Genomic DNA, 13391 nt, shown 5'->3' with positions numbered 1-13391 from the left:
GGCTAGCGACCCAAACCCAGGAGAGGGCAGAGCAAACAGGGTTTGATGGTAGCCTCCTTGCGGGTCTGGGATAAAAGAGTGGGAAGCCATGGAGCTGTGGTAGTCATGGCTGCCTCCTTGGTACATAGAACTTCAAATGGATGAAGAAGACAGCAGTGGGCAGGCCCTTCTCCCTCAGACCTGAAAAGAGACAAAGAGGTAAATTGTCACGCATCCAGGTGGAGTGGAGGAAGGTAGAGTGGGATTCTGAGTTTCTAACCAGGATGAGACTGTACTGAGACCTGATAAAACCACTGTAGGATTGAAGATTCGAGGAAGAAACTTTCCCAGCCTGTTCTGGAATGAGTTATGGCTGTGGATCTGTCCTAATAACAATGACCGACACGCAGGGTGAGAAGTCTCATAACAGGCTGGCCAGAATGAATCAAGAGATGCTTTCATGGTGGACAAACATCTGCAGCTCATGCAGAGATGCCGGCTCAGCCAGAGTTGACAGCTCCTTACTTCTGTTAGGGCCCAGACCCTGTCAGGGACGCCATAGCACAAGGAAGTGCCTGATGCATCGACAGTCCATTCTCTTTGATTGTTTGTGAGGCATGTTCACAGTAGTTACACACACACACACACACACACACACACACACACGAGACTGCCTTCAGGATGTGACCATTGGCGTCCATACTTACTAGGAATATTTATTTTGAGGCACTAGGGAAACATAGAAAGAGTATACATGTTTAGAAATCTTGGTTGGGAATGGTAGAATGGGAAGGTTTGGGAAAGACTGTAGACTCAGGAGTGTGACTAAGAAAATGTTGGGTTTCCTTCAGACTGCTGATGAGAGAGAGAGAGAGAGAGAGAGAGAGAGAGAGAGAGAGAGAGCCATTTCCCTAGAGAAGTTGAATTGAAGGTAGAAGATATGTCAGAGGGCGAGGGCCACTGCAGTAGTCTAAGTAGACCATGGCGGGAGTCCACACTGTAGAAGCGCCAACAAAGAGAAGGGGAAGGAGAGGCTGCCCAGCGAGTTTCAGTGGGGTAGCCTAAGTAGTTGGTGTGAGGAATGATTGATGAGCTGGGGAAAGGAAAAGCTGTGACCTTAGGGTTTGAGCAGACAGCTAGACGGTTAAGGGTATTAGTAAGGTTGAAGGAAACTAGAAAGAGACTTGCTGTAGAGATAAAGTCATGGAATCGGTTTCAGGTATTTGGCTCCTTGGATCAGGTAAGGATATCGAGAAGACAATAGAGACTGTAAGACTAGATCTTAGGAAGCAGGCAACTGCTTTAAAAATCTCAGAGTTGCCTACAGGGAGGTGATTGTGGAGGACTTGGGAGTCAGTAAAGACATGTGGTAGCAAGTAAAGGACTGAGATAGGTAGGGACCAACAGCTGTCCATCCACTAGGATGCTGGACGGCATTAACAAGACAAGAAGCAGCACAGGAAGGATGACAGTTCAGAGAGCTGGAGGAACACATGATAGAGCAAGAGGAGAAAGGCAGAATAACCTAGCTACTTCAGGAGATCTGAAGAAAGAGATTTGGGGGATGTCAGGGTGCCTCAGTGAGTGACACTGCTTGCTGTATAACTGTGACCACCCCAGTCCCATCCCTGGAACCAGATGGAGTATCTGGAAAGAGAAATGACAAAGTTGTCCTCTGGCCTCCACATGACACCACAACACACATACTTTACCCCACACCATAGTAAGCGAATATATAGTTTAAAAAAGATAAAATCCTAGAGTAGGTCCATGAAATGGATTATAGAAATTTATACTGACCTTGGTTTCTGGGCATTAGAGTTTGTGAAAAGGAATCAGCAAGTCCTTCAGGGATGTGGCATTATTGAGGACCTTAGGAAAGAGGGAAGGAGAAGACAGGAAGGGATGGTGAGGACCCCAGAAGGAGTTTTCAATGATGGAGATGCTGGCAAGCTCTTCAATAGTAGAATTCCAGAATGGGGGAAATGCCGAAAGGTAGGAGCCTCGTGACGGGAGGTAGGCAGCTGATACCAGTATAGCCAGAAGGGCTAGAGGAGGATGAGAGGAACGAGCGGAGCCTGTCTAAGAAGCAATGGCTTTGGGCCAAAAGGAGGGCACCCCTCATCCTGAGACAGCAGGGCCTCTTAGGAGATGGACCCAGAATGTTAGAGCTGGGTATATCTGCAAGGCGCAGGCTGAGTGAGGAGCCACCAGCGAAGCCACCTCCCCTCCCTGTCACCTCCGCTTCCCTAATCCAACAGCCTCCTCCTCCACTTTCCGTTTCTTTCCTTTTCCTAAATGTCTCTTCTCCAGGTAGTTGGTTCTCCTTACAATGGTTACTAATAGAGATGATAGTCATTATCAAATAGGAATATCTGTGAAAGTTAACTCCACATTGATTTACTTAACACAAATACATTGAACCCTCGACACTTTTTTCTCCAATACAAAAGAACCTCTGAATTGTGTGATTGCATTGCTTTCCATCTCCAGCAGCCCTGGGTTGATTCTTCCTTTTGTTAGTAGCCTGCCATTTCATGAAGCATCTCCCAACCTGTACTGACAGTGTGGTTAGTGCATTCTGTGAAATCGTGTCTAATTTTACACTTCTCAGTGCACAGGCATAAATGAACTGTGTAAATATGGTGTGGTCATCTTAAAATGCTTTTTAGAACTTAGTCTCTCCCTAGTATTGTGTGCTGCTCTAGGATGTGGCATTTGTGGTGCATGAAAGGAGCTACAGTGACCTCAGCAGAGTGTCTGAGGATTGGGCAAGATAGGTGAATGGGCTTCTGCTCCCTGGGGTTGCAGATGAGGAGAAGTGTGAGCTGAAGTCCACCTCCAGGCTCACTGATGCTTGTGGCTGCATCTCATGTGAGGCAAAAGGTGAGAACCTAGGACCCCTGAATCTTTGTGTCCAAGCCTCTTGTCCCCCAGAGGCACTGTCTACATGACCAAACTGAAGTGGCCTGTCTTCTTCCCCTTGCTTTGCAACCTGTGAATTAACACCAATCTTTGTATTATTTTATTTTCTTTTTACATTGTTCTTTCTTTTTGACTTTTACAGAGCTCAGCAGTCAGCCCGACTCCAGACATTACATCAGAGCCTCCAGGATAGTAAGTAACCACTCCTATGTTTTTATGGCTCAACCTATCAAGGGCTAGACAAGGGTGAGAACAGATGGTGGTTTGGACCCTGGTCTGTGTCTGTCTTATGATGTCCCCTGGTAGGCAGCAAAGGTTTTGGCCCTGGGGAGGGCTCATAGCAGTGGGCTGTCACATGGTTTGGACTTTGTCTTCCAGTAGTTTGATGGTATTATAGTTTTCAAATCAGTTTTCTTTGGTTCTCTCCTCTTTCTCCGAATTAATTTTACAGAGATTCATGTTACATTTGATAGCTTTACCCCAGGTTGATGTCTTTATCTTTGAAATGTGAATTTATTTGTCTGGATTTATTTTAATTTTCTGTTCTGTGCACATTTATGTGTGGGTATACGTCTGTGAGTTGTGGAGTAACTGATAGTAGGGGCACAGGGATGGGTTCATTTTCTCTGACAATGGATTAAAAGGCAAGAAATGGAAAAAAAATGGAAATCTTGGGTATCCTAGCAGAACTACCATATGATACCTTGGAAATTAGGGTCCCTTCTTGGTTCCCAATTTCATTAATAAAAGAGTTTAAGAATGGATATACCTATAGAAGTTTGAGGGGGCTGGAGAGATGGCTCAGTGTTTAAGAGCACTGACTGCTCTTCCAGAGGTCCTGAGTTCAATTCTCAGCAACTGCATGGTGGCTCGCAAGCATCTGTAATGGGATCCTATGCCCTCTTCTGGTGTGTCTGAAAACAGCTACAGCATATTCATATAAATAAAAGAAATCTTTAAAAACAAACAAACAAACAAACAAACCTATAGAAGTTTGAGGCCTGCTTTTTAGAACATAAAAGGAGAACCGGGGCCAGGCAGGCTGTCAGTCTCTAGCTGCTGGAGGGAGAAAGAGAGAGAAGGAATAAAGGTCACGCTGCTGGAGAGAGGCAATCACAGGTCAGCCCCATGAGAGCAGGCAGCCTGCGGCCAGCGCAGGAGCTTTTAAAAAATGAGGAAGTTAGAGAGTTTAAGTTAGTTAGGGAGTTCTGACCAGCAGCTGAAAAAAAAAAATACAGAAAAGAAGGAAAAAAAATTCCTACCCATCTTGCCTCAGGATTGCTTGGTGTTAACCATTGTTGCCTGGCTTTCCCTCTGACTCTTCATCTCTTCTCCCAGAACTGCCCAGAGAGGTCTGCCTTACTGCCTGAGTGGCCAGCACAGCAAATTTCTTAGATCTGCTCCTTATCACAGTAGGAATTTTGGTACGGTCCCTTGACTGTCTTGGGGATCCTCTCACCTCCACAAAATGAGTAAATGAAAGACAAAGTGGCAGAGGAATGAAGTATATGTAAGGGTTAAAAGTATTTGGAAGAGTAGATCACAACCGTGGTGATCCATTAGGGTTAAGAGCACATCTCAAATGACATACTTTTAAGTTTATTGAGCACTTACTGTATACTAGGTCCTCTTTACATTTTTTTTCCTCTGAGCTTCCCAGGTGCAGGTATAACCATCAGCCCCAGTGTACACGTGAAGAAATGGACACACTAGCATAGAGTTCTGCCCACAGTCCCATAGCTGATGTGTGAGTGCTCTACCCAGAGTTGGAGCAGTGCCACTCTGGGCCAGGTGCCCATAGTAGCACCTCATCTAAACTATACTGATTCAAGCTTAGTAATAATGTAACTGAAAGCATAATAAAGCCAATTTTGAGCTGTTGGATACAATGTAAGCCAGTCTTTGCAGTAGTAGCATCTTGAGTCACTATCACAGTGTATGTCTGGTTGAATGTTTTATTCTCCAGCTGTCTCTAGACTTTTAAGTTTGTAATTTTCATCTAACCACCGTTTATCATTTCCGCATATTAAAGCTGTTTTCACCTAACCAAGAGAGCTTTACTCTGTTCTGCCAGCAGGTGGCACTCAAGGAAAAGCTGCTCTTTCTGAACCCACAGAGAGTAGTTTCCTTAGTCTCAGAACAAAACACAACCTGAAGAAGTATATAAAACATGGGAGATTCCCCAGCCCCGTAAAAATATACCACAAGTCTGTGTGCATGTAGGCGTTTGGATTTAAGATCCTTTATTCCACCAGCTTTTGTTTAACAACGTTACCGGGCACCAGGCTTAGGAAGATTAACCAACAACCTGCTGAATTCACTGTAGAATGTGAAGCAGATTTGTTAGTGGTAACTTGAATCCAGTGTGGCATACATGAAAGGTACCCTGTCCACTGCCCCTGGACCTCTTTGTTAGCACACATGGAAGGTACCCTGTCCAAAGCCTCAGACCTCTGTTAGCATACATGGAAGCAGCTGATCTCAGAGTGATCTCTGACTTTATCCTTCCAGTGAGTGTGATTTTGTTGAAACCTCTTAAAACCCCTTGGCCAGCTCTGCTTCTCACAGAGGTTCAGTTCTCTGCCCTGTGTCCCGGCTAGCTCAGTCTGACCCAAATCCGACTCAACACAAACTTCTCAGAGCTGAGCTTCTGACTTGACTGGTTTTGTTTCATGTCAGTGGCTGCTAATTCTGGTTGTATCTCAGTCACTCAGCCAAGGAGCTGATGTGACTTCTCTCAGTTCTGATCTTTTTAGATTTAGCAACTCTGTGCCCTTAAGCAAAGGCAGTCTCCACTCTGGTCCTCAGTTTCCTCTTTGGAGCAGTGGAACAAATGAGCCGTCCTTAGGGGAGCTGTTGGAGACCGTGTCTTTAAAAACATGCTGAAGCTCTCAGATACTGCTCTTAAATAAGTGCCTCAGTGTACCTCAAGCATCTGGGAAAAACATTTTTTTGTCAGCTTTGGTATCAGAAAGAAAACATTTGGCTGTAGCAACTGCATTCCCAGGTTTCCTGAGTGCTGGCTTGCGGATCTGTGGGAAGCAGGAAGAAATGGGAGGGGCACAGATCAGGCTGGCTGGGTGGGGAGTGCTGAGGGCTGCTGAGGTAGGTGAGGCCAGGCAGCTATGAGTGACTAAAGGTGGGCCAAGCTCTGACTGAGGCTGAAGGGATTCAGAACACACAGGTGGCAGGTGGAAGTTGTCCAAGTTACCCACACCAAGGGCCAGCCTCACACCCAAGTCCTCAGTCCCCTTAGCTGGGGGCTGACAAAGGACAGTTACATGTGGGGGTTACAGTTTGCAGTTACAGTTATAGTTTGCAGTTGGGGGTTGTACAAAAGGGAGAAAATAGAGTGTTACGCTGATGTTTAATTAGGAAACCCAAAGTTTAAAAGCCAGTTTAGATGAACATGCACCCTTTTGAAACTGGTACCTATAGAACTACCTTCTGGGTTCACCATTTTTAATAGGAGCTGTTTTTTTTTTTCATCAGAATCTTGGAGTGAGAGGGTGGAGTGTTTATGAGCGTACACTGTCGCCCAAAAGCCTAAGGCCTGACCCCTGAGCCTAGGAAAGCCAAATCCTCCTTTTCTCTGGAGCTATGGATGGTCCCTCCAGGCACATTGGAATGAATAGGAGTCAGGATCTCTAAATGAACTTTTTTTTTTAAAAAAAAAAAAGAATTTCTAAATTCATGGTTTTACATATCGAGACATATCATTAATCAGCACATATGCTAACTTTTATGTTTAGAAAATGTAGCCTTTTATTCCTTCAGAACATTCACTGGGTGTCCTCCTGTGTGGTATAGTCCATGGGCTCTTAGAAATCAAGGCAAAGCCTTAGGAAATAGTCCAGCCTGATTCTCTGAGTTTTCTCCAAGTAAAAGGTGAACCCAGAAGGCTGCTTGGCACTTCCTTTGTTTGCATGTTTCTCAGCCTTGAGATGTGGTTTTCTCATTCTTTAGGTTCCAGTGACTTTTTTGTTTGTTTGTTTGTTTCAGCTGAGAAAGGAAACTTTCTTTCATCCATGTTATATAGAGTAAGAGGGAACTATAGCCTCAGGGTGGTCCCCTGAAATAATTCTTGCAGAGCCCTTAGCCCATGGTGAACATGAGGTAGTGTTAGTGAATGGTGGCAGCTATGAGGGCTGTTACTAGTGCTGGGGGCACCTATCGACTGAACAGTGGGGATAGATTGTACTGTGTCTTGGCAGGGCGTCCTTTCTTCTTTGATTCCTGGGTTCTGGAACCTCTTGCTCCTAGAGTGGAGTCCTGACAGATGATGCTTGGTGGTCTCTGTCATGAAGTTCAAATATCCTTGACTCCTGCACCATGTGAACCAGTGCCTCATTGGCCAAAGGAAGTGCCAAGCAGTCATCTGTATTCCAAGACACCATCAGAGAATATGGCATCTAGTGTAACTGTGGTTCTGGCTCTGCAATCTGCTGATCCTGCCTGCTTTGACAGGCTATTTAATCTATCAGTGCTTTATTTTTTTTATCTGAAAACTGACAAAAGTGTGTGTGTGTGTGTGAGAGAGAGAGAGAGAGAATGACCAACAGGTACTTAGCACAACGCCTTTTATATCATAAGGATTTTTTTTCCATTGTTGTCTGTAATTATGGGAACTCAGAGGCTGAGGTTTTATACAAAATAAAGGGCTGGGTTTGTGGAATATCAGTGTGTAGACAAGAAGACAGATGGCTATATATGTGATATGAAAGTACCATTCAGTGTTCCCTGGAGAACCTAGGTGTGGCTGATGTGAGTGGCCACTCTTGCCAGTCTTTAAACTTTCCTATATATTTGATGATACAGTAAGTACTGGGGGGTAAATGGATTCCATGAGGTCATAGGTATTCAAAATTCAAATCTATGACAAAAAAACAGTAAACTGATTTCATTAGGATCGAAAGTGTATAGCAAGGCTGGAGAGATGTCTCAATGGTTAAGAGCACCAGCCACTCTTCCAGAGGTCCTGAGTTCAATTCTCAGCAACCACATGGTGACTCACAGCCATCTATAATGGAATCAGTCAGATGCCCTCTTCTGGTGTGTCTGGAGACAGCTACAATGTACTCATATAAATTAAATAAATAAATCTTTAAGAAAAGAAAAAAGGCCGGGTGGTGGTGGCGCACGCCTTTTAATCCCAGGACTTGGGAGGCAGAGGCAGGCGGATCTACATAGTTCGAGGCCAGCCTGGTCTATAGAGTGAGTTCCAGGACAGCCAGGGCTATACAGAGAAACCCTGTCTCGAAACCCACCCCCCCAAAAAAAAAGAAAAGAAAAAAGAGAAAAAGTGTATAGCAGAGCCTATATTCTTTTATGAGAAAGACATCTTGGGGAACGGGAGGTACATGGAGTAGAGGGAGGGGGAGAACGGGACAGAATATATATCATGTTAATGCTTCAGCAGGTTAGACCACAGAGAAGCAGGCATGTTCACTAATTAAATGAAAGGAATTTATAGTAACTTGGAAAATACCTAGATTTCAAAGAAGATAAAGTAAATAAATTAAGACCTAGAAAAATGGCTCAGTGGTTAGGAGTTCTTACTGTTCTTGCAGAGGACCCAGGCTGGTTTCTAGCAGCTCACAGCTGTCTGTAACTCCAGCTCCAGGGTATCTAGTACCCTCTTCTGGCCTCTGTGGGCACCCATGTGGTACATATTCAGGCATGTTCAAGCACACACTCATACATGTAAAATAAAAATAAAAATAAAACAGATCTTTAAAACCCTAAATGAAACAGGAGATGGAGAGATGGCTCAGCAGTTAAAAACCCTTGTAGCCTCTGCAGAGGACCCAAGTTCAGTTCCCAGCACCCAGATGATGGCTCACAGCCATTCATAACACAGGGTCCTGAAGATCCACTACCTTCTTCTAACCACTGTGGGCACCAGGCATACATACAGTGCACATACATACATGCAGGCAAAACCTTCATATACACATATAACATACATTTAAAAACAGAGTTCATACTTCAGAAGTAAGGGAAGCACGTGAGTGGACAGCAGTGGATGTGGGTGTTACACACTATCAGGCTCTGACAGCAGCTTTGAAGGAAGTGAATGTTGGGCACTGTGGTGCATACCACTTGCCGTAACTACTGAGAAGGCCGAGGCAGGACGACCCCCTCAAGCCAAAGGCTCAAAGCAAAACGATGCTTGTGATCAGGGCACATAGAGTTCCAAGTTCTGATTTTCTCAGTTGCTGATTTTCTTGGAGGCCACAGATAGCTGTGGGCCTTCTTCTTTTTACTGGTGATTTTGATGTTTTTGTCAGCCAAAGTTCTTGCACAAAGTAATCCAGAAAAAAAAAACAATCTAGGCCACGTACTTGAACTGGCCGGCCACACTCGGAACTCTGCGTCCTGCATCTTTGTCCCTGATGTACCATCTTATATGTACCCACTGGGCTCCCCATTATCCTACCCACAGTTATTTGCTTGCTTGTTTGTTTTTAAAGCTAGGATCTCACTGTATAGTTCAGGGTGGCCCCAAACTTACGCTCTTCTCGCCTCAGCCCCCCAGGTGCTGGGATCACAGATTCTTACTTATTCTTTTAAAGCACAGATGCGCTCATTGCAATGTGGGTGTTTTCTTGTTTAGATCCTGTTTCTGTGGACCCAGGCATGGTGGCCTGCCTGTCTGCAGAAATCTATGTCTAAATCAGTGGTTCTCAACCTTCCTAATGCTGTGACACTTTAATACAGTTCATCATGTTGTGGTAACCTCTAACCATAAAATTATCTTTGTTGCTACCTCATAACTCTAATTTTGCTACTGTTATGAATCGTAATGTAAAAATAAATAAATAAATCAGTGTTTTCCAATGGTCTTACTTGGCCCCTGTGAAAGTGTCACTTGAACCTCAAAGGAGTTGTGACCCATAAGTTGGAGAGAACCACCAGTCTAAATGAACAAGCCCTGATCTTTCTCAGGGCTTTACCGGGAAACCAAAAGCAGTTCTCTTCTCCTTGGCTGGTGATAAACAGGTTTTTAAAAAGAATGTTAAACAAGCTAACTCTTTCTTTCTCTCCCTCCCCTTTTCTCTTTTAAAATTACCTTCTCCGTAGTATATATTCTTCCAACTTCCATGCAGTGAAGAGAGAATCAGATGGGACCCCCGGGGGTCTCGCTAGCTTGGAGAATGAGAGGCAGATTTATAAAAGTGTCTTGGAAGGTGGTGACATCCCTCTTCAGGGCCTGAGTGGGCTCAAGCGACCCTCCAGCTCAGCTTCCACTAAAGGTAACCGCCAAGCTGATGACTGCAGGCATGCCTCCTACATGCCTGTTACCTGAGTGTTGGCAGCGGGTGGACCTCCAGCCACAGGGACAGAGCTCTGCCTATCCAGGTCCATGTCCAGGCTTTGGAGCCACCTTGTGTCCCCTCACCTATTTTCTTGCCGGCCATTTTTCTTTCTGGTCTTAATGGTCCCTACCTTCAACCTTGCTCTCTCTAAAAACATCTCTCTCTCTTTTTGTTGTTCTACTATCCCTTTCCTAGAAGTTAGCTGAGCTTCAGCCTTTCTTAACTGGCAGGGTGGCCATTTCTTTCGTTGCATCTTTTGCACCTGCTTTGCAGCACAAATTATTTTGCTTCAAGACATCAGTTGGAGACTTTGAAAGCCCTTATGACAAATGAGCATGTTACCTCTCTTTTTCCCCCCCTTAAAAGCAGCTTTCAGCTTTAACCTAATGGGTGTGTTTATTTTATTCTGCATGCTTACCAGTGGATCGTAAAGGCGGGAATGCTCACATGATTTCTTCATCATCAGTTCATAGCCGAACGTTTCACACTAGCAATGCTTTAGGCCCTGGGTGTAAGCACAAGAAACCCCTGTCGGCTGCGAAAGCCTGCATTTCGGAGATCCTTCCTTCTAAATTCAAACCCAGGCTCTCTGCTCCCAGCGCTCTTTTGCAGGAACAGAAGAGTGTCCTGTTACCCTCAGAGAAGGCTCAGAGTTGTGAGAACCTTTGTGTTTCTTTGAATGATTCCAAAAGAGGCCTCCCACTCCGGGTTGGGGGGAGCATCGAGAACCTGCTCATGCGCTCCCGGCGGGATTACGACAGCAAGTCCAGTAGCACCATGAGCCTACAGGAGTATGGCACCAGCTCCAGGAGGCCCTGCCCTCTCTCCAGAAAGGCTGGACTGCATTTCTCCATGTTTTACCGGGACATGCACCAGATCAACCGAGCTGGCCTCTCCTTAGGCTCCATCTCCTCCTCAAGTGTGCGGGATCTTGCCTCCCACTTTGAAAAGAGCAGCCTGTCGTTAGCCAGGGGCGAGCTGGGTGCTAGCCAAGAGGGCTCAGATCATATCCCCAAACACACCGTGTCCTCCCGTATCACAGCCTTTGAGCAGCTCATTCAGCGGTCCCGGTCCATGCCATCCCTGGACTTCTCTGGCAGGCTGAGCAAGTCCCCGACACCTGTGCTCTCTAGAAGCGGCCTGACCTCAGCTCGTTCAGCGGAATCCCTCCTTGAGTCTACCAAGCTCCGTCCCAGAGAAATGGACGGGATGGACTCCGGAGGGGTCTATGCGTCCCCCACATGTAGCAATATGGCGGACCATGCCTTGAGCTTCCGGAGCCTTGTGCCTTCTGAGCCTCTTTCCATCTGCTCAGATGAGCTAGACCACTGCTCAAACGTGTCTAATGACAGCAGGGAGGGCAGTGGGGGCAGTGTTCATGGAGACTTCCCCAAACATCGCCTCAACAAATGCAAGGGTACCTGCCCTGCTTCGTACACTCGCTTCACCACTATCCGGAAGCATGAGCAGCAGTCCTCCAGGCAGCCTGACTGGCGCTCCGATTCCAGGGGAGACAGGAACAGTCTCCTTAGAAACATCTACCTGATGAGCCCTCTCCCTTTTCGATTGAAAAAGCCCCTCCAACAGCACCCCAGACAGCCTCCCCCCAATGACTCCTCAGAGTTCCCTGCTGGCCAGAAGGCAGACCTTCCTTGCCAGGGCCTTCAGGACCAGCCCCACTGTGTGGGGAAGCCCCTGGTCCCCACGCGCCTGTCTTCTCGACACACCATGGCAAGGCTTAGCCACAACTCAGAACCCCCTCTGGACAGATCCGCAGGCCTGGAGGATTGCACAAGGGCCATTAATAATGGGAACCCCGTGCCCTACTCAGACCATGGCTTGGACGGGAACAACAACCCACAAAGTGAACTGGCAGCGGCCCATGGAGGTGGCATTTTGTGTGTTTGACCAGTCTCACCTCCCCGTCTCCACTTGGCTTGCTCTGTCCCTCCCTCTGTGTGCTTCTGGTGCTCATCTTCTGCCTTGTCTTTTGCTTCTGTTTGTTTTGCTTGGCAATTAACCATGGCTTGTAGTGGCTGCACTTCTTTAAAAACAAATCCCCCCACCTCATTTAGACTAACCAACCAAACCGTTTCGAAAGAAAAATTGGCCGTTTAGCTCATATCCAAGAACTGGGTTCATTTGAACTCTCAAACCCCTGTTCACACCAATTCCCAGCCTCCCTGTGGTTTTTGAGAGGCAGCCTCTCTCCGTGGCCCCGTGTGTATGTGAGTGTATGGTCTGTCCCTGTTACAGCCTGTGCGCCTCTTTGTGGGGACACTTAAAAGAATGTCCCTTTCTTTGCTCACTTTTGGCCTTCTGGTGAGTTGTCTTTGTATTAAACCAGTTTGCAAGTAAATCTAAAAAGCAGGTGGGGTGGGGTCTTGGGGTTTTTCCCTTCAGAATTTGTCATTGAATATTTATCAGCGTTGTTTATAAATTTAACCTTAATAATAGAAAAAAGCTGGCTTCCCACTAAGCCTTGGCTCGTTTTAACTCTGCTGTGTTGTTTTGAAGATTCAGAGTCACCAAGACATTTTATACCGGCTGATTACTTGGAGTCCACAGAAGAATTTATCCGGAGACGGCACGATGACAAAGAGGTAACTCTCCCCTCTTAGCTTCGTTGTTCTTGTTCAGGGAGGAAAAAACAAAGGAACTGAACTTCTCGGATACCTTTCAGAAGGATGATGAGGTGCAGGGACCAGAAGCAATGCTAGCTTTTCGTGAGCAGCTTTTTATAAGATTTGTCCTCCATTTGTTCCTCTGTAGTTTACTTTCTCAGAAAGCAGGGCTGACTGATTTCCATACACTCACTGGGTTATAAGTGCCACCCCCTCCAGCCTATCGAAGGCAGGAAACATGGCCTAGGTTGTAATTATTGCCTTGGAAACTTGGAAACTGGAGTTCACATTTTCCTCGATACCTCCCGTGTTGTTTACGGAAGTCTACCTTCCTGTTCCTTCTGTACTTGTCATTGACACAAAGCATACGTCACATTGGAGAAGATTGCAGTAGGAAGAATGGAAGGCGACATCACTGGTCACTCTGCAGTTTATGAACAATGAGAAGAAGTTGCTTGTGGTTCTGCCAGCTTTAACTTAGAAGGGAGATACCCACATTAGTGCTGGCAGACTCCACACAAGGACTTCAGAGCCTGGAGATGCC

General features: G+C 46.0%; 1 protein-coding gene across 20 annotated transcripts in view; it reads left to right on the top strand.

The window, feature by feature from the left end:
- The window catches only part of Sorbs1 (sorbin and SH3 domain containing 1), a 221586-nt gene that overhangs the window by 175428 nt on the left and 32767 nt on the right, over positions 1–13391 (top strand). For all 20 annotated transcript variants that reach the window (XM_028772886.1, XM_028772843.1, XM_028772869.1 and 17 more), the window contains 3 exons: positions 3047–3096; positions 9988–10160; positions 12741–12826. In XM_028772886.1, coding sequence (XP_028628719.1) covers positions 3047–3096; positions 9988–10160; positions 12741–12826 — 309 coding nt within the window. The remainder of the gene's footprint in view (positions 1–3046; positions 3097–9987; positions 10161–12740; positions 12827–13391) is intronic.

Source organism: Grammomys surdaster, unplaced genomic scaffold (genome assembly GCF_004785775.1).
Source record: "Grammomys surdaster isolate TR1022 unplaced genomic scaffold, NIH_TR_1.0 66, whole genome shotgun sequence".
NCBI lineage: Eukaryota > Metazoa > Chordata > Mammalia > Rodentia > Muridae > Grammomys > Grammomys surdaster.
This window is presented reverse-complemented; position numbering and strand designations above follow the sequence as displayed.